Source organism: Xiphias gladius, chromosome 6 (assembly GCF_016859285.1).
Source record: "Xiphias gladius isolate SHS-SW01 ecotype Sanya breed wild chromosome 6, ASM1685928v1, whole genome shotgun sequence".
Lineage (NCBI taxonomy): Eukaryota > Metazoa > Chordata > Actinopteri > Istiophoriformes > Xiphiidae > Xiphias > Xiphias gladius.
The window spans coordinates 9,353,904-9,372,934 of NC_053405.1; the positions used below are offsets into that span (position 1 = coordinate 9,353,904).

Sequence of the window (19,031 nt, forward strand, 5' to 3'; positions counted from 1 at the left end):
AAAGCCTCCTCATCGCACGCTGTCCTTTCCCATTAACTATATAAGAGCTGTGCTCATGGCCCACAGGGGGAAGCCCATCAGCTATAATTAAGTACATCCTTAGTAAATTGAGGCACTGTTAAGCCTTAGGAATAGAATTTCTTTCTCTGTAAGGATTGCTGCTTCTTAAGTTATATTTGGAATTTTTTTCCTTTCTCAGAAAGACTCTACGCACCAGAATAGTACAGAGCTTTAACGATTAGTTGATCAGCAGAAAACGAATCAGTAACTATTTTTATAATCAAATAATTGTTTTCTTTTTCCAGCTTCTCAAATGTGAGGATTTAATGCTTTTCTTTGTCATACATGATAGTAAACTGAATACATAGATCAGCCACAAAATTAAAACCAGTTACCGGTTTTATTGATATTGGTATATTTGGGTTTTGGACTGTTCGTCGGACAAAACGACATCTGAAAATGTCACCTTGGGCTGCGTGAAATTTTAACAGGCATTTTTCACTATTTTCTGACATTTTACAGACGAAACGAATAGTTGATTGATGGAGAAAACTCCCTGCAGATTAATCTGTAACTGAAATAGTCATTAGTTGCAGCCCTGCCATGGAATTTCCCCATGAGAGATCATTGGAAAGTTTGGTTTTTTTTTTCATCTATGATAAAGGACAATATGTCTTTCAGCAGACTGTTTGTCAGTTATGTTACTCCTGTACCGCAGACTGGTTCTAGTCGAGGCTGGAATACCAAACCATGGTTTCCTCCTTGAAACTGCTTAGCGGAGGAGGAAAAAAAACCCTGAAGTTTTTCTTATGCTCTGATTAGTTATTGCAAAGAGAGTGTTCGAGGCGAACTATCAATCAGTCACCTGCCGAGCTGAATTAGACAGGTTTAATTTCGGTATCACTGCAGTTACTTCATGTATAATGACTGTTTAAACAGATGCTTCTCTCATGAAATACACAGCCTTTTCTGTTTGATGTCGCACCACTGCTTGTTCCCTGAAGGTTATTAAGCATAATGTCACATTTCTTAAAATGTAATAATTTATTCTTTTCTTAGAGAATAAATTATTACTTTATTTCAGACAAGGCAAGGCTCCTCCACTATAATACACTGAGTGGAACTGCAAATTTTAAATAATTTTAATAATTGATAATCAATGAGAATTTACACCTCTAAAGCCAAACATGGACACCACAGTATAAACTGAAGTGATAAGGTCTTGATGGCATGCCCTTCCTTGTATTTTTTTGTTTTGAGGGGCCCTGCATCAAAATCTAGTTTTTAAACCTATATTATCTCAGTAGATATTTAAGCTTACATGGAGCATATTACTAAATAAATGCATGTTTAATCAAATTACTACTAACTAACTGATGCATAGCAAACCTGGAGGCACAGGACTATCGGCTGGTGTCTGGTGTTCTTGGTTCAATACAGTGACAGTGCCATATACAGTACTGTGCAAGAGTTTTAGGCACTGGTGGGTTAAGTGAGGATGCTCTCAAAAATAATCAGTCACACTGCAGTGGTCATTGTGATCATGAAACTCGCTCATCCACAGAAAATTAGTTATATCCTTATTCTGTGATTTAAAGCAATGTCATCCCCAAAAAATCTAACTGATTCTTTTGAAATACTGTGGGTTTGTACCCGGACTGTGTCCCTGCAGACAGTAGCCTCATTCTGGTGGAATTTTAGCTTGTAGAAATTAGTCCACATAACTGACAAAATGTTTGAATTCATTATTAAGGAGACCTGTAGAAGGATCTTTAAAAATATTCCCATCTCCTCTCAGAACAGACTATATTTTTTCTCTGCATTGGTGAATAAACCACAAAAAATCCTGCATGTTATCCAGGGGGATTTAAATGAACTATTTCAAAGACTAACAGTGGAGATCAGCAAGCTGTTCTGTTTTGGGGCTGTACAGAATACAGTTCTGTCTTGTATCTTCTCTTCTTAGAAACAGCTCCTTTTTTGCCCGCAGATATTGGTGTGTTCACAGAAACACACAGAAGCAATGCCCAGTGGGTTTTTGTTATTGCCTGCTTCTCAGTTTAATGACCAGCGTTGCTATGATCCCAAACACTTTGAGTCATGGGGTTTTCTCTTGGGATGAAGAACAGTAAACACACACACACAATGCTCTTTCTCCTTCCCATGTTTCCTTTCCTCACATTTTCCTCCCCCGGTCCTTACTTCCAACCTTGTATGATTGCTTTTGTTCTTTCTCGTGGATCTTTTCTGTGCCGAGATTAAGAGCCAAAATAGATCGATATAAGAGTTACTATATTTGTGGTCATGTTGAAAAGGAGGAAATATAACAAGGGAAATAGGATAGTACTTTTGCATAGCTTTGGATGGTGCATATACATTTATATATTTTATATATATTTGTGTATATATATATGTGTGTGTGTGTGTGTGTGTGTATATATGTGTGTGTATTTATATATGTGTGTGTGTGTATGTATGTATATGTATCTATATATGTGTGTGTGTGTGTGTGTATGTGTATGTATATGCATATGTATATGTGTATATATGTATGTGTATGTGTATGTATATGCATATGTATATGTGTATATATGTATGTATATGTGTATATGTATGTGTATATGTATATGTATATATGTGTGTATATGTGTGTGTATATGTGTATATGTATGTGTATATGTATGTGTGTATATGTTTATGTATGTGTGTGTATGTGTGTATGTGTGTATGCGTGTGTGTGTGTGTATGCGTGTGTGTGTGTGTGTGTGTGTGTGTGTGTGTGTGTGTGTGTGTGTGTGTGTGTGTGTGTGTGTGTGTGTGTGTGTATGTACATATATGTGTGTTGCTGCTACCTGCTCCTGATGTTAATGACACCTCTCTGCTGTGGGACTGTTCGTTCTGCTCAACCTGTCTAGTTGGCAGAAAATCTCATTGTGAGTCAGCTAAACTCACAGCAGCACTGACGAGCTGGTCAGTCAGCTCGCTGGCTGGTGTCTGATGCAAAGGTTGAACGTTTTGAGCCTTCTTTTTGACAACTGCCTATAAGAGGCAGCTACTTATGTGGTGTGCAGAACTGGATCATATGGGATCTGTATTGGAATGATCCATTTGCAGCTCATTAAAATTTCTGTGACAAAAAGTAAATTTAATTTCATTTACCTGTGACAACTGTGATAATTTTGGTCTCTATGGAAACTTGTTGACCCAAGTAAAAACATTACAATAAAAACTTAAATAGCTAACTTATTAGGTATGTAGTGAGATGCCTGAATATAGTCAAAAATTAAATATATAGAACTGTGAATGCATTCATTCATTCATATTCACTGCACACCTTTAACATCTCTTCCAGTTCATAATACTATAAGATCCATCAGGACAAATAATGTTTGTTGAATTTTAGATTTTTGGAGTTAATTTATTTGTATTCCTGCAGGTGATGAGAAAAGAAGAAGACGAGTATGAGACCACTTTCCACACATGTCTGATTGGGAGCTAGATGTGAACTTCTAAAACAGTCATTCAAAGAAATTCAACATGTGCAGCTGTCCAGAATAGAGTGTAATGTTTGCAGTCAGAATATGAGCTTCATACTTTAGAATTGTTATAGACTGTTGCTGCATTTACATGTTTGACAGTCTGGTAGTTGTTAGTAGCAACAATCCCTCCCTGGTGGACTTGCTGACAGTGTTGTGGCTGTTGAAAACACTGAGGTCCTTAAGGTGGAATTATGCTTCCTTTCTACGCTTTGCGCAAATCTAGACATTGAAGGGTGTTATGGGTAACTGTAGGTTCCTGAGGATTGCAGAGAGGCCGATGCAACCACCCTCTAAATGTTACAGTGTCTTTCAAACAAGCTGATTGTTTGCTTTGGTCTGGGACAGTTTCAGAAAAAAAAGTAAGTCATACAAGTTGTACATACAAGTATAAAAGAAACAACTTCGTGAATATCTCGCCAATGTATAACCCGGAGAAGCATAATTCTAGCTTTTAGTTGCCTTGTCGTTTGTTCTGTTCAGTTCTGCTGTTTTCCTCTCAGTATCATAGTTTCATTTGACTGAAGGGCTGTATTACACTGCAGGAATGTCCTGAGACATCAGATCCTCTCAGACAGACTGTAAAGGCAGATTTGACCAATAGCCAGAACTAAAGGCACAGCTCTAGGTGTGGCCAGCAAATGAAAAAGCATATTAGATAGCCAGAGCCAAGCTGAGCAACACCACACGTTGCGTCATCTGTGTACTGAAGTGACACAGCGTCTTCTCATTGCCATTACGATGAATGATTTAGCTTTCTGATACAATAAAGACCAGTCAGATAAATTCAACTGAGTCACCCGGCTCAGCGCTCCAGTCAGCTGATGTGCTGGTGTACACACCGTCCTTCAAACTGATAAGCAGGTTGCACAGGTTTAATTGAATGTCCTGTGTTTACTCCCCTAGGATGCTAGAGAAGGGTTGTGCAACCCGTTTACTAATTTGATTTTGATATGTTTGTGCCTGTGCCTCTTTTTTTAATATTTGAATGGCTTGTTATGCTTCAGAGTTATTCAAAATCTGATTTTTGGTGGATATTTTGGAGAAATGTGATGTTTCTGAAACATCCATTATATTTTTAATGTTTGAAAAGTGAGTAGCGTACTCATCCTGTCAGGTTTAGGAGGGATTGATTAATGAGTAAAGGAGAAAGCAGTCAATCATCTATTATTCAGCTTCTTTGAAAGTAAATGCCCATTGTGTCTGGCCACACTAAAATGATGAATATGAAAATTGTGTTTTGGTGGTGGTTATACATTTCTACACCTTTGCTTGCCTACAACTTTTTGTTTTTTGGATAAAATGTTTGTAAGAATGTGTGGCCAGAAGAGATCCATTGTTGCCCTCTAGTCCCTCACTTCTTCTGTCCTTCTGTGATTGACAGCACCACTCAGACAGTTAAGGCAAACATGCAGTGGAAGATTGTTTATTTGTGGTATATAAGCAGTTGTGAAGCAGAGCCTGCAGCGCAGAGTTTAGCTCAGCCCAGGTTTCCCCACTTTCTGTAATTAGTTTCATACAAGCCTGAAGGGAAGTCTGAAGATGTGTCTAATTAGAATCATGTGAGAGCAGTTAGAGAGATAAAACTCTGGAGATACATACTTTACAACACACAGTTTCTCTCTCACACACACACACACACACACACACACACACACACACACACACACACACACACACACACACACACACACACACACACACACACAAACGCACTAGTGAAAACTGTCAGCCAGATGAAATAATATAGAAGAAATGTCTCTATGCGTGTTTCTGCTTTTTTTGTTCTATCAGTTATCGAAAATACTGTCTGTCAGAGATACCGTGGCAGCATAAATCTGGGGAAAGCTTGCTAAGCCTTGTTCTCTTTTACACGTTCCTACAGTAAACCTTTGAAAGCCTTTCTGTTATTACAGTCAAGGATGTAAAATCACAAAACTCACTACAATAACCTCACCTCACCTGTGGCACATTATTCCTACATTTTATAACAGCAGTTCTGAACCTCTGAGACCGTCTTTGAGCAGCAATAAGTACAAGTTAATGTTGGAGATCGACAGATGGTGGCCAAATCTGGCCTTACATCCAAATTATTTAGCCTGTCAGTAAAATCGGAATTTTTACCTTCATAAGCTTGTATTATTTTCAAACAGCAACATTATTATTGCAAAAAAGACACAGTGGCTTTGTATTGGCAAATAATAAGATAAAGCAAAACATCTATCTATTCCTCTTTCAAACAGTTTTTGTAATCCACTGTGGTTCATGGTTTTGAGTAATATCTAATATAAGGAAGGGCTGACTCTGAATGTGGCTAATGAACTAATGTATCTAATAAATCCATCAATTAATAATGATAACTTTTCTAAAGGACTTTCAAAATAATGATAATAATTAAAAAAAATAGAACACAGCATAAAACAACAGAACAGTAAAATAATGATTAGCATACAAAAAATAAAACTAGTTCATATTTAAGATAAGGTTTTCCAAATAAACTAATGATGTCTGACTCATCTGCATCAGTCGTTACTTCAGTCTTTCAGGTTTAAGGTGGTTTATCAGGGGCTGTAAATCTAACATGGGCCACTACACATGGCGAGACCACAATGAAGCAATTGCAAGAATCATGTAGGCGTCATCCAAACAGTTCTGTTAATCTAGCTATTTTATTTCCAAACAAATTTAAAAACTAATATTCAAACAAATGAAAGAAAAGAATTCAAAACATGTAGATCTGAGTCTCCACCGCACAGCAAACCAAATTGTCTCCACCAATGAACAGTGCTGAAAGAACTGACCCTTGGCTGAACCTAAACGTTTACCCCTGCTAATATGTTTTTACCTAAAGAACTTTACTGGGGTTTGGATTTGCAATCTTAAGTGTTTTGGATTGGGAATGCTTGGAAATTGTTACGTGATGAGCTTTCCTTTGCTTTAAGAATGGAGAATGGATAGAGTGTAATGCTCAGCACATCTGTTCTTTAAGTCCGTAAAGTTAAATGGTCCTGACCACCATAATGTTGACTGGTTTGAACAAAGGAGGCTTAAACCCTGGATCCCAACCCCTTCACAGACCAATGCTGGCATTTGATTCACTGAGATAAAATGATACTTTCCCTGCTACTTCTTCAGAAGTCTGAGTCTTCATGAGAAAATTGTCCACGTACAAATTTTACACTTCTAGACACCCATCCCCCCCCATTCCTCTCTTCCTCTCTCCCATCATCAGCCTCATTGTCATGGTAATGGGCTCCATCGTGCATGACCAAAACGGTCAACTTAATTGATGAAAAAGAGATCAGTTGAGGGGAGAGAAGAGGGGGTTTGCATATATCAGACTTGAAGGATTTTCATTTACTAAAGGCTTAAGGAATACATTATGGCACTTGAAGACAATTGAAGAAGACTGTCAGTGGGTTTGCAGCTCTCGTATTGCTTGGCATGACTCAACATCTAAAGGTGCCAGCTCGCATCTGCTTGCTCAATCGAGAACCTGCACACGTAAACACGCAAGAGTGTAGTTCAGTGTCAGTCAGGGTAAAGAAGAAGAGGTTAGTGATAATGCACATTTCATTTTGGTTGCACCTGCCTGTCTGGGCTACAACTAATGACTATTTTCATTATTAATTACTCCGCATTATTGTCTTGATTAATCTGTTAATTGTTTTGTCCATAAAATGTCAGAACATTGTGAAAAATGCCTGTTATAATTTCCAGCAGTGCAAATATTAGCACTTTTGCTTAAAAATGACTAAAACAATTGTGTGATTATCAAAATAGTTTCAGATTAATTTTCTGTCGATTGATTAATTGACTAATTGTTGGAAATCTAGTTGTTTTATTTTCAAGAAATCCAAGAATGAAAGCGCCACAGCCAACCCTGCTGACCCTCCTATTTCGTATGTGTCACTCAGCCCTAAGCCCATTTATTACTACTGAACACATCATTTTTTTAAATAGCTTCAAAAATATGTATTTTCGTTTTTAAAGAAGGGTCAGAATTTTACTAACTAAAACTGGAGTCAAGAGTACATTTGTTGTGGACTGTTGTCAGCTGTGAATTGTTAAATATTTGGTGCTTTAGTGACTATTTACAGCATCAGGATGGTGTTTGTATGGTTAATACAAGATAAACTACAGTGACTGTGTTTATGGTAATGAAGGAACATGTCATCCAGTGTGTCTTTTATATTTTTTTGGACAGCAATGGAGATCTATCCTACAGTGTGAGTAGTGTGATCAGGCTTTGGATGCACAGGTATTACTTGTTGTTGGGATCAGTTCACTTTGGGTTTTGGTCTTTTCATGGATTGTAAACAGTAAGAAAAACTTAAAACATCACCGGGCTAATTTTTGAAGAATTTCCTGTGCCATACGGTTTCGTTTTTGCACTTAATATTGCAGGCACCCCTTCAGTCAGTGTTGTGTGAAATGTTCCTCTAACTATCCAATATGTTCAGTGGTGCAGCAGCTACACCTTTTAGAATAACATATTACATTACTTTCATTTGGCAGACGCTTTCACCCTAAGTGACTTCCAGTTCTTCTGAAAAAACACCAGGAGCAATTTCTGGCCTAGCTCAAAGACACTTGGACAGGTAGAGCGAGGGATTGAACCAGCAACTCTTATGCTCAGTGGTGAACCTGTTCTACCTCCTGAGCTGCTGACATGAACTCAAAGAGCGGGTTTTGAACACTATCCTTCAAAGTTCATATCAAAAGTAAGTCAGTTGCATTTATTTTAGGGACGAAATTAATTATTGAAGTCATGTGACAGTGGTAGCACCATCAGCAATTGCCATGGACCATACAGTTTAGGACAAATAGACTGAGCCATCACTGAATATTGTAGTTCTCAGCCCACACTACGTAGTACTTTATTCATCAGCTCTCACCTGAAGAGATGCATCGACACAGCTGGAAATGTTTACCATAGAATAACAGGATGGCAGTTGTGGGCATTTCTCTACATCAACACTGAGTCTCTTAATGTGAAAGCTACAGAGCTACAACAGGTGGCCAACAGTCATTGATAGGACAGAAAGAGAAGAGTTTCTGAAAACAGGTTTATAGTCATATTTACCGTACGGACATGAGAATAACATAACTGCTTTTTAGGGGTGACAGAGCTGGAAAATTTGACAGTGACATAAACTGGCACAAGAGCAGAGGTATGGCATCCATTAGAAACTACTTCATGTCAAGTTAAGATGATGGAGTCTATGAGTCATGAGTAAATATTAGAGCATCCACAAAAGTAAATATGATATGCTAAGCAGTTAAAATGCTTTGGTAATAAAGTTATGGCACATCGCTCGTGGCTCGAGTGCTCATATTAGCTTTTTTAAATATTCAACAAGGCTTCTTACTGACTGTTATTATCATAAAATACTGTTTGCAAAATCATTTGAGCGATACAGTCATTTATGGTCTGTGCACATGCTCTATTTGCATACAGCCAACAGACAAGCCTGCTAGCAGTGGTGGACAGGTGTGTGTGTCTGTGTGTCTGTGTGTGTGTGTGTGTGTGTGTGTCTGTGTGTCTGTGTGTGTTTGAGTGAAGGCTTAGACTGGCAGCTCATCTTCCTGTGGCAAGGGTAGAGTTTCAACAAAAGGCAACTGCGAACTGCAAGAAAGGGACAAAACCTAGAGAGAGTAATGGCAACCCTTTTGAATAGAGCAGACCCCTGCCAATAAAAAACACTATGCAGCCGGCTGAAGACCCTTCCACTGTTTATAAAAAGCTAATATCAAAGCACTCAACCATTGTGTAATATTAGGAAACCCTATTCTTTGTTAAGAAGGGGAGAAAATAGGACTGAACATGGATATCTTAGAAAACCACTATTGCAGTAGGTGTGTTTCATAATGTATTTAGTGTGATTGAGCCTAACAGTAGTCCTGTTTCAGTGTACTATAAATAAATATATGTTAGAGCAGTGGCAGACAGTATTATTTCAGGATGATGAAACATCCCTCAATTTTTAAACATGTCACACCTCAATGGCAGAGATGATCTTATTTGTACCAAGGGCATTGCATAAAGGGTCAGTTCATCCAAACCACAAAAATAAACACATTATCTCACGTATCACTTGGGCATCTTCTTAAATGCAGATAGTGCCACCAGCATGCAGATACAATTGAGGTGAGTTGAATTTAACTTGTGGTGGTCCCAGCATTAGAAACAATATCCAGATAATCCACAGGATAATCCACAACAGTTTTTATTATAAATGTCCCATCCTGTTTTGTGTTTAGCCTGAATTGACCTTTTGAACACAGACAAGATACCGTTATCTTATTATGGAAAAAAATGCAAAAAAGCCTTTGTGTGCACATCCTGTCATATGTTTAGGCAGGTGCAGGATAAAAGACTGAGAGACAATGTATCTGCTCTATGCTGCAGCTAATGATTGTTGTCATTATTGATTAATCTGCCAATTATTTTTCCCCAAAAATACATACAAATGCCCACCACTAATTCCTCCTTGGCTAATAGCTTGTTTTTGTGATAAACAAACCAAAACTTAGAGATATTCAGTTTACTAATACATAATAAGACAAGAGGCAAATCCTCACAGTTGAGAAGCTGGATCCAGAGAACTTTGTCTTACTGACTTTGTTCAGCAACAAAAAAGAGCTCCGACTCCATTATTTTGTGTTTTAACTTCCTGTCGCCAAGACAGTAATTTGTGTCGTGGTGTGTAGATTGAGATCTGCTAATATACCGGACAGAGTGAAGAGCTGGAAGAGCTGCTTCTACAGCAGTCTGAGAAACGTCAACTGCTATTAAGGTAGCGGTGCTAATTAGAGCAGTTCTCCACCCACACGGCACAGGGATTGGCAGGTAATCTTACATATAATAGTCATGGTGACTGGTCAGATTGTGTTGGTATTTGTGTCTTATTAAGTGTTCATAACTTGATTTCATAACAGAAGTTGTCCATGAGTGGCCTTGCAGAGCGTGTGTTAATGCTTGTTACACTTATTATTGATTAACAAGATAATTAGAATTATAATCAAAATTATATAACCAATAAAATATATATATATTCATGTTATGCAGTTGGGTGAAAGGTTGTATTTCGTTTCCTATTGATAAATCAGCATTCAGACCAATAAAGCAAAAATCATCAAGTTTAGTGATCGGTTGTGGCAACTGCAAAAATGTTAAGAATATAAGTTATTAAAATTAATGATACATTAAGCATCAGTGTTCTTGTAACATCAATCTAATGTATTGCTGCAACACACAGTAAGCTAGTTGAACTGATTTGCAAGCTAGTTAAGGCCTTAGCTAACTTGGCTCCACAGATCATCTCTTTAATTTGGTATCTTTGGGTTCGGTGGATGTGGTGCCGTCAGGTCATATGAGCTTCTAACGAATGTGGTTGTGTGTTCCCATTTTTTGAGAAATGTATAGTAGGTTGAACTGATCAGGAGTGAGACTTTTGATTTGAGTTTACTATAGCCGGTAATACTAACCATGAGTTAATGGACAAAACCGGAAAGAGAAAAAATGAAAAAATGGGCAGGCTGCATAAGGTTATTTCCTTCAAAAATGAAAGAAACAGTTACTCAATAATAGAAATATTTTCTCTTTATCGACTAATTGATTAATCAGCTAATTTTTTTTTTCAGGTCTACTCTGCACACTGGATTAAAGATCTCAAAACTCTATTGGACTGCATGAAGGAAATAGTTCAACCCTACCGGATCTTTTAACTGGGACAATTTCTGTCATGACGTTGCCTTTTCCCTCTCCGAAAGAGTTTTTGGAACTTTAATCCAGTGTTCGCATGCTCCCCGGTTTTTATTATGACAAAAGGCTCTGGGAAAGAGAACGTCTTGAGCAGATGTCAGCAGTTATGCCTCAGTGGCTCATCTTTCTGGCTGTTTTCTGTCTGGTCTTGTATCATCAGCCTCTCAAAACAACCGTTTCTCTTCCTGACCACTGGGCGTTGAATGCTCAGTATGCCTCTCCAGTCTCTCTCTGTTTTGTATTCTAGCTGTGATGAAGCACATGGTGGTGTGTGTGTGTGTGTGTGTGTGTGTGTGTGTGTGTGTTTGTGTGTGTGTGTGTTTCTGTGTGTGTGTGTGTTTCTGTGTGGTTCTGGGTGACCCTTCCTTGGCATTCCAGCCATTCCCCTGGTACCTGGGAACTGGTCTGTTCTCCTCTGATGGGGTATTTTTAGGACCTAAGAGGCAGCTGTCTGTGTCTCAGTCTGCACAGACAGCCCTGTCCATCTGTCGACTGAAAAATGTGGTGAGGCTCAAGAAACTGCACAGCCTATTTGTAAGAATGCTGCCTCGGTGAGGCACTTTTTTGGATTATGGAGACTTAAGATAAGACAGGAGTAGGTCTGTGTAATTACGACAGTGATGGGTGTGAGGTGGTGCTGCAGTCTGTGTTAAATCTGCTTTGCTGCAAGGTAGGCAACTCTCCTCTGCACAACAGCCCAGCTCTGCAGTTTTCTCACAAGTGAATGATACTGAATCGTGTCGGCCCTGAGGTTTTCATGCCCAACAAATGAGCAGTAAACAATGAGATATGTTCCAGTAGAGTGCAGCAGCAGTGAAATAACAGATAAAAACAAATGATCTGTTGAATTCATCCCTCTAAATGTCACCACAGACCTTGTTTGAACCAAAAGTAAATGCAAAATGCTCCAAATAGAAAAAGACCTAATTGGTGTCTGGTTTTGTGGTATTGGTTGTTGGTTATCAAAGTGGCATTTAGATAGTGATGTTTAACATGTAGAGTGTCAGTTAATGTTGTACATCAGATACTCAAGGTTACCAAGCGAGTGCGTTGACATTGAATATATACAACTGCCTACATCAACACTGAAAACCCTCATAAATTTAAAACCACCAAAATCATGAGGTACTTAGAACAAGTACCCATCAGCACACAGAAAACCAGTGCTAATATCTGAACAGACTGGTACTGTTGATGAAAACCAATAAGCCAATAACTGCTGTTAAAGTGGGGCCTTCACTGTCAATCTAATCAGATCAAAATACACACACACAGTCCTGATTAAGCAGATTATCTGAGATTCTGTTAAACTCTTCATGAATAAAAATAGAGGGAATTTTCCCCAGACTTTAACTTTGATTGTTGCTTATTTGGGTTTGAAACAAAGTTTTTGGGCGCTTTAAAAAGGGTTTCCCATAATTTTTTTTCTATTTTTGGCAGCCCTGGTTTGCCGTTTTTTATGTAGCAGTGAAGGTGGAGAAACCCGGTTAAATGGGGGTGGGTGGATGATGAGGCACCATTATTTTAATTTATATAGCAGCAGGTGGTGTAGATGCTGTAAAGCTTATAGGTGATGACAAACACACTTGTTATGTGTCTTTTCCATTTGGATTCACCTACGAAAGGGCCATGTGAAATATATTTTTACTAGTCTTTATTGTTTACAATGCTGCCTACATGTGGTGTTTCGTTCACATGTGGCACAGAGACGTTTGTGTCGTATGTGTCGATTTTGTATACTGAATTAAAATGGAATGGAAACCTATTTACCTTCCCAACACACGAATAAAGTTTAATAATAAAGAAAAGGAAAGAGAAAGAAGGAGAGAGAAGAAAACAAAAACAAAAACTTTTTTTGCTCTGTGTTTCATTGTGGTTACAGGCTAGATAAAGAAAATGCTGGCTTCGCACAAATTTTATCTACTGCAAAATGCTGAAAGTTGGTGATTACAGACTGGTTACTTAGGGTACGGATGACCTACTTTAGTTCAAAATCACTAAACTGTTGTTTTGGGAGTGACAGGAAATGATGATGAAACTGTTAAGTTCAAGGTCATATCACAAAAATGGCCCACTAAGTTATTGGATTATATTTAAAGATTTTTTTAAACCATTCAACATTCTTATGTGTTCACTTATGATCATTTGGGAAAACAAAAAACAAATATTAATAATAATAACAATAATTTATAATAATAATGATAATAATAATAATAATTTACATCTTTAAGCAAGTCATACTTCAATTACATAAGTATTTGGCCCCCAGAAAGTCAGTAATATACCATCTGGGCCTTCACACAGAAATATAAGGTGTATTATTGATGTCAGTACTGATAAAACTCTATCCCTTATCCTTTCCTGTATATCATCAAGGTGATTCCAACTCTTAACAGAATTTAAAGCTATTTTCATACAATTTTTTACACTGGTGTGAGCGTTTGTTCAACCTTCCAAATGTGAAATGTCTCCGAGGAGCCACTGATACCTTTAGAGGAATAGCAGTGGCAATATGTAATACGTCTTAGACTCAAACAAGTGTGATACTGGTACACCGCAGCATCAGCTGACATCTCCATCTTCAGCTCTATCATACTGGTTAGCCGCTCGTCATTTGGGTGCTAACAGACGGTGTGTGTGTGTGTGTGTGTGTGTGTGTTTTATTTGTACCTCGGCAGGGGGAGAAGAACGCCGGCTTTGATGTGCTCTACCACAACATGAAGCATGGCCAGCTGGCAACCAAGGAGCTAGCTGAGTTTGTCCGTGAGAGGTAAGGTTCTGGAGTATTTGTGAATATCTTTGTGGGAGGCGGTGGTAGTGATGGGGGCTCAATTGGAGAAATTCCACATTCTTGACTTGGAAAGAAAGTTGAGATATTGTGCCAAGGTTGGGTTGAAATGCCCAGAGATTATAAATGTGCTGTTTTGGATTTCATTTTTCACTGTGTCAAGGTGTTCATGATTTAGGCAGTTTCATGGTCCTGTCAGCAGAATGCAGATTGTGCAGAGAAAACTTTAACAAGTCTTTCTTTGTTAAAACTGCTTCAGTTGTGTCTCTCAGCTTTGACCTCTGACCCCTGCCCTCACTACTGTGCTGCTTTTTGAAGTGTACTATCTCTCAAACACACTCACACACAAGCCTGAATAGGTCGATTATCCCTGAACCTCCAGCGGTAAAGAGGTACTATATATCTTTTATCCTCATTTGTCACAGGTGTTGGTTGCGGGTGTGTGTCTATAAGCCTTTCTAACCCCAAAACAGAGGCTCAAAAGTTTATAAAAATAGATTAAAGAGTGTGTTAGGGTAAGCTGCAGGTGTTAGCTTGACCGGTTTACTGCCTACAGCAGTAACCAAAAGTTACCGACAAGGTCAAGGAGCACATTACTAACTAACTAACTAGGGTACATTAGGTTGTGGGGTGGCAGGTTACATCATAGCATACATAATATCATTCACAACTATTACATCCCCTGTGCAGTCTTTTCCCACAGTGAAGAAGCTGTTTTCTTTTTTTTTTTTTTTTGTCAAAGTCTGACTCAACCGTTGATAGTAACAGTATGGGGGGAAAAAAAAATATTTGAAGGGGATGGAAACACCATTTAAGGGGGGAACAGACCTCAACATATGACCTGTTATGGATAGTATCGGAGTTTAGGGTGACGTTAGCAGCTATGGATTGCTCTCTGTTGGATTTGGTGAAGTTTACACTCCAGCAACCCTAGCCAATGTTACCCAAGATAGAATCTGTTTGCCGAACACACTGGTTAGTCGTCATCCAAAACATACAGTTTGAAAATACAAACGTGTATGTAAGCCAAGCAGCCAAACATGGTTGTGTGAGAATGAAAAAAAACAACTTCGATCCTACATTTTCCCTTATCATACTGATTACCTCTGCACTGCAATGCGTGGACGCTTTTTATTTATTTCCATGCTTTGTACATGGACCGTCAAAAGGTGATATCATGCTAAAAGCCTCAGCCTTTTAGCATAATACCATGTATAGCCACCAAGTGCGCATTTAAGTTCAAATTACTAAGGATTTTGAAAGGTAAAGCTGCCACTGTAACCTTTGTAAACTGCATCTGTGCTGCGTGAGAACTGAAAATTTAACAGGGATAGCAACAGTGCCTAAGGGGGGGTTGGTCAATTACCTAATCAAATATGTCTACTCAAAGTGGGCAGTTTGTTATATTAAATACTCTGTCTTCAAATTAGTCCTTTATCAGTGAGTAAATTGTGGGGAGTAATGAGGTTCCCACAGGAGTTTGTCCTCTAACAGCTGAAGTTAACACACGGCGCACACTGTCAGACCAGTGATACAATCCTGACATTGATTCAGAGCGCCGGTGCACATTCCCCGAAGGGGGAAATTCAGTTATCTGCTCTGATGGCAGCAGACAACAAATCAGCAGCCAGAAAATGAAATATGGGCAATGTGGGTAAAAGAGTGTGCGATCCCACTCTCGCGCCACCCTCCTGAAAGGTTCTTTTAAATACAAAAGACAATATGAATAACTATAAAGTACCGTAACAACTCTTCCAACCACGATCTGAAGGTTTCTCAGTTATTGCATGTTAACATTCTCTGCTCTTGCCCTGGTGCTCAGTCTCATGAAATTACATTGCCAGTTCTTGTTAGTGAGGGACCATTGATGGCAGGGACAAAATAGACATCAGGCTTTCACTAGAGCTGAAACATTCAGTTTAGGGCTCAAACAGTTAGTTAATTAATCAATTGGTGTATTGACAGAAAATTAATCCTTCAACAGAAATTGAACATTCCCTAGTTCAGGCTTCTTAACTGTGAGAATTTACTGCTTTTCTTTGTCTTATATAATAATAAAGTTTTTCGACGGTCGGTCAGAAGTACAAGTTGAAAAAGTCACCTTTGGCTTAAAGTAAATTTAATTGATTATTTTCAGACATTTTATAGAACGATTAATAAGTTGATTATGAAAATAATTAATTCATAATGAATGTAATTGTTAGTTTCAGCCTTAAACCAATTAGTACGTCAACAGTAAAGTACTAAAAGACGATTTTGATAATTAATTAATTGCTGAATGAATTTATTAAGTTAAAGTCCCAGTCGTTTGCTGGTTACAGCATCTCAAATGTGAGAATTTGCAGCATGTCAGTAGAAAACCATTGGATATAGAGAGAGTATAATTATACACACATCACACTTAGTTAATTGGGTAAGTGTGTTGGAAAATGAAGAAAATGGATGGTGAATGGTGATCAAAGCATTGTCTTTCAAAGTTAATTTTTTTTTGTAATAAATTTTTTGGTGGGGAGTCATCACGCAGGCATCTTTGTCAGGTCAAAATGAAAAAAAAGTGCGCTAATGACATACCATCAAAACTTTGTCTGTCTAAATAGATTTGTGGTTCGGAGTCAGGTTTTACTGTTTTTTCGTTAGTACCTTTCTGATTTTAGAAAAAATTAATATTGATGAACACATAAAAAAAAAACATTAAAAAAAATATAAAAAGAATCCCCAACACAACCTCAGCGTTACTGCTAAAGATGAACAGTAAGTTTGGCAGTTTGTTTATGGCTCTCTGTCCTCAGTAGCAAGTTGTTCTGTCTGTTCACCCTTAGGATATTTGGATCAATCCTCCGTCTTTCTTTCTCGTCAGGGTCCACAGATGCTTATTAGAGTTTTATGCCCAGCCTCGCAAATTCATCATCTAAATGTGGCGTATTGCAACATTTACCCAACACCAATGAAAATTTATCTTTATCTTGCTGACTGCGGTGGTGCTGGATGCCCAGCGTTTGGGCCAAATAAGCTCTAGATAGAGAATATAACACATGAGGCCATTAGAAGAGGCAATAGCATTGTGAGGAAGTCCTATTGGAGTACATTACATTTAGTAGTATAAAGGCTATTTAGAAGAATTAACGTTTTAAAGAATTCACACAACATTAGTCTTCCTGTCGTGTTACTGCCAATTTATACTTCAGTGAAGAAACAAACAGAAAGGGCAGGTATTTTCTGACTTCAAGCACGCGCGCGTTGTTTGTTTGGCATGACACAGATATAAAATTAGAACTAAATTGAACTATACAGTATATGCACTATACAGGTAAAATTTGTGCATCAAAGATTTTCACGTTTCCTTTGAGTTTTCATAAATTAGATTTACTGTGTCAGTTACTTTGCTGATGTTTATATGTTTGCATTTGTTATTTGCAGGGCTGCCATTGAGGAGACCTACTCCAAATCAATGAGCAAACTGGCCAAGATGGCCAGCAACGGAAGTCCACAAGGGTGAGTACTGCCATGCAAACACATGACAGTACAGCAGCGTCACCCAAGTGAAACCGAATTTTCAGGGGCTTTCAGCTGTGGTCAAGGAGAACGTAACAGTGGCAGAAAATCTCATTTCTGCTGACATCCAGTGGTTTAACTTCTTAATCTCTGTTTTTAAGTGACCGTACACATAATTTCACCCCCTCAAAAAAGTTCCTTAACAACTTGGTGTTTAATGTGACATTTTACAGACCACCTCTACTCCAGACAGATTTACAATTGATTTCTCTAATATATAATATAAATATAGAATACTGAGAGGTGGATTTCAGACAGAGAAAGTCTGACTTTTTTTTTTTTTTTTTAAATTACAACCTGTTTCTTATGTTTGTCATTTAATTGCATAAGAATGTTAAAACCTTTGATTGGCTGAGCCAAAATGAAAGAATATTTTTGGTTTGTGGAAGCTTAGTTTAAAAAAGTGTTGTAAAAGTAATTTTTACAACATGTCCACAGTATGATACTTGGTATTACAATAAATCTTAAAGGAAAGAACAGTTTTAACCTAGAGGTCTCATGCGTGTGCTTGATTATAAATCTATGTCCTAGGACGTTTGCTCCCATGTGGGATGTGTTCAGGGTGTCTTCAGACAAACTGGCCCTCTGCCACCTTGAGCTGATGAGAAAGATGAACGATCTAATCCGTGACATCAACAAGTACGGAGACGAGCAGGTCAAAATTCATCGCAAGGTACGCATCTGGGAGGAGGAGATACTTTACCACTATTCTGACAGAAAACTGGCTAATTTTCATGACTATGTGTTTTGTTTTTTGTTTTTTTTGAGCATAGATTTGTATATCTGATTACTTTCCCTGCATCCAGCCTCTGTCATCCTGATCTAATTTATCGCACAGAAAATCCAGTTACCGTTTTATCACTTCATTGTAATCGCTGCATTTGCCCTTAAAGTATCAAGTATAATGATGATCTGTACAGTATGCCCACGTTTTTGTGTGTGTTTGTGTGTGTGTGTGTGTGTGTGTTTGTTTGTTTGTTTGTTTTTGTGTGTGTGTGTGTGTGTGTGTGTGTTTTTCACCCAGACAAAGGAAGAGATGGTGGGGACAGTGGAGGCGGTGCAGGTGCTACAGGTTCAGAGTGGTCACCTTCAGAAGTCAAAGGAGGGTTACCACGCCAAATGTTTGGAGCTGGACCGGCTCAGAAAGGATGGAGCTCCACAGAAAGAACTGGAGAAGGTTAGCCACTGCTTTCTTTATTTTCAAGATAGTTCTGCAGGCATTTCTGATTTTATACACGTCACAACTGATGCTAGGAACACAGGGGAAAGCTCTTCCCCTGAAGTAAGCTTATGGTTCAGAGATTTATCAACAAAACGAGGAACAAAGGCTTAAGGAATGGTGAGACAGGCAAGGGTCAAAACCAGAGAAGGCAGCCCACACAGGCAA

The 19,031-nt window shown here is 38.3% G+C and overlaps 1 protein-coding gene across 3 annotated transcripts in view; it reads left to right on the top strand.

Annotated features, from left to right (window-relative positions):
- Window positions 1-19,031, top strand: part of fcho1 (FCH and mu domain containing endocytic adaptor 1) — a 66,419-nt gene that overhangs the window by 19,354 nt on the left and 28,034 nt on the right. For all 3 annotated transcript variants that reach the window (XM_040129639.1, XM_040129641.1, XM_040129640.1), the window contains exons 3-6: window positions 13,983-14,074; window positions 17,510-17,584; window positions 18,176-18,317; window positions 18,669-18,821. In XM_040129639.1, coding sequence (XP_039985573.1) covers window positions 13,983-14,074; window positions 17,510-17,584; window positions 18,176-18,317; window positions 18,669-18,821 — 462 coding nt within the window. The remainder of the gene's footprint in view (window positions 1-13,982; window positions 14,075-17,509; window positions 17,585-18,175; window positions 18,318-18,668; window positions 18,822-19,031) is intronic.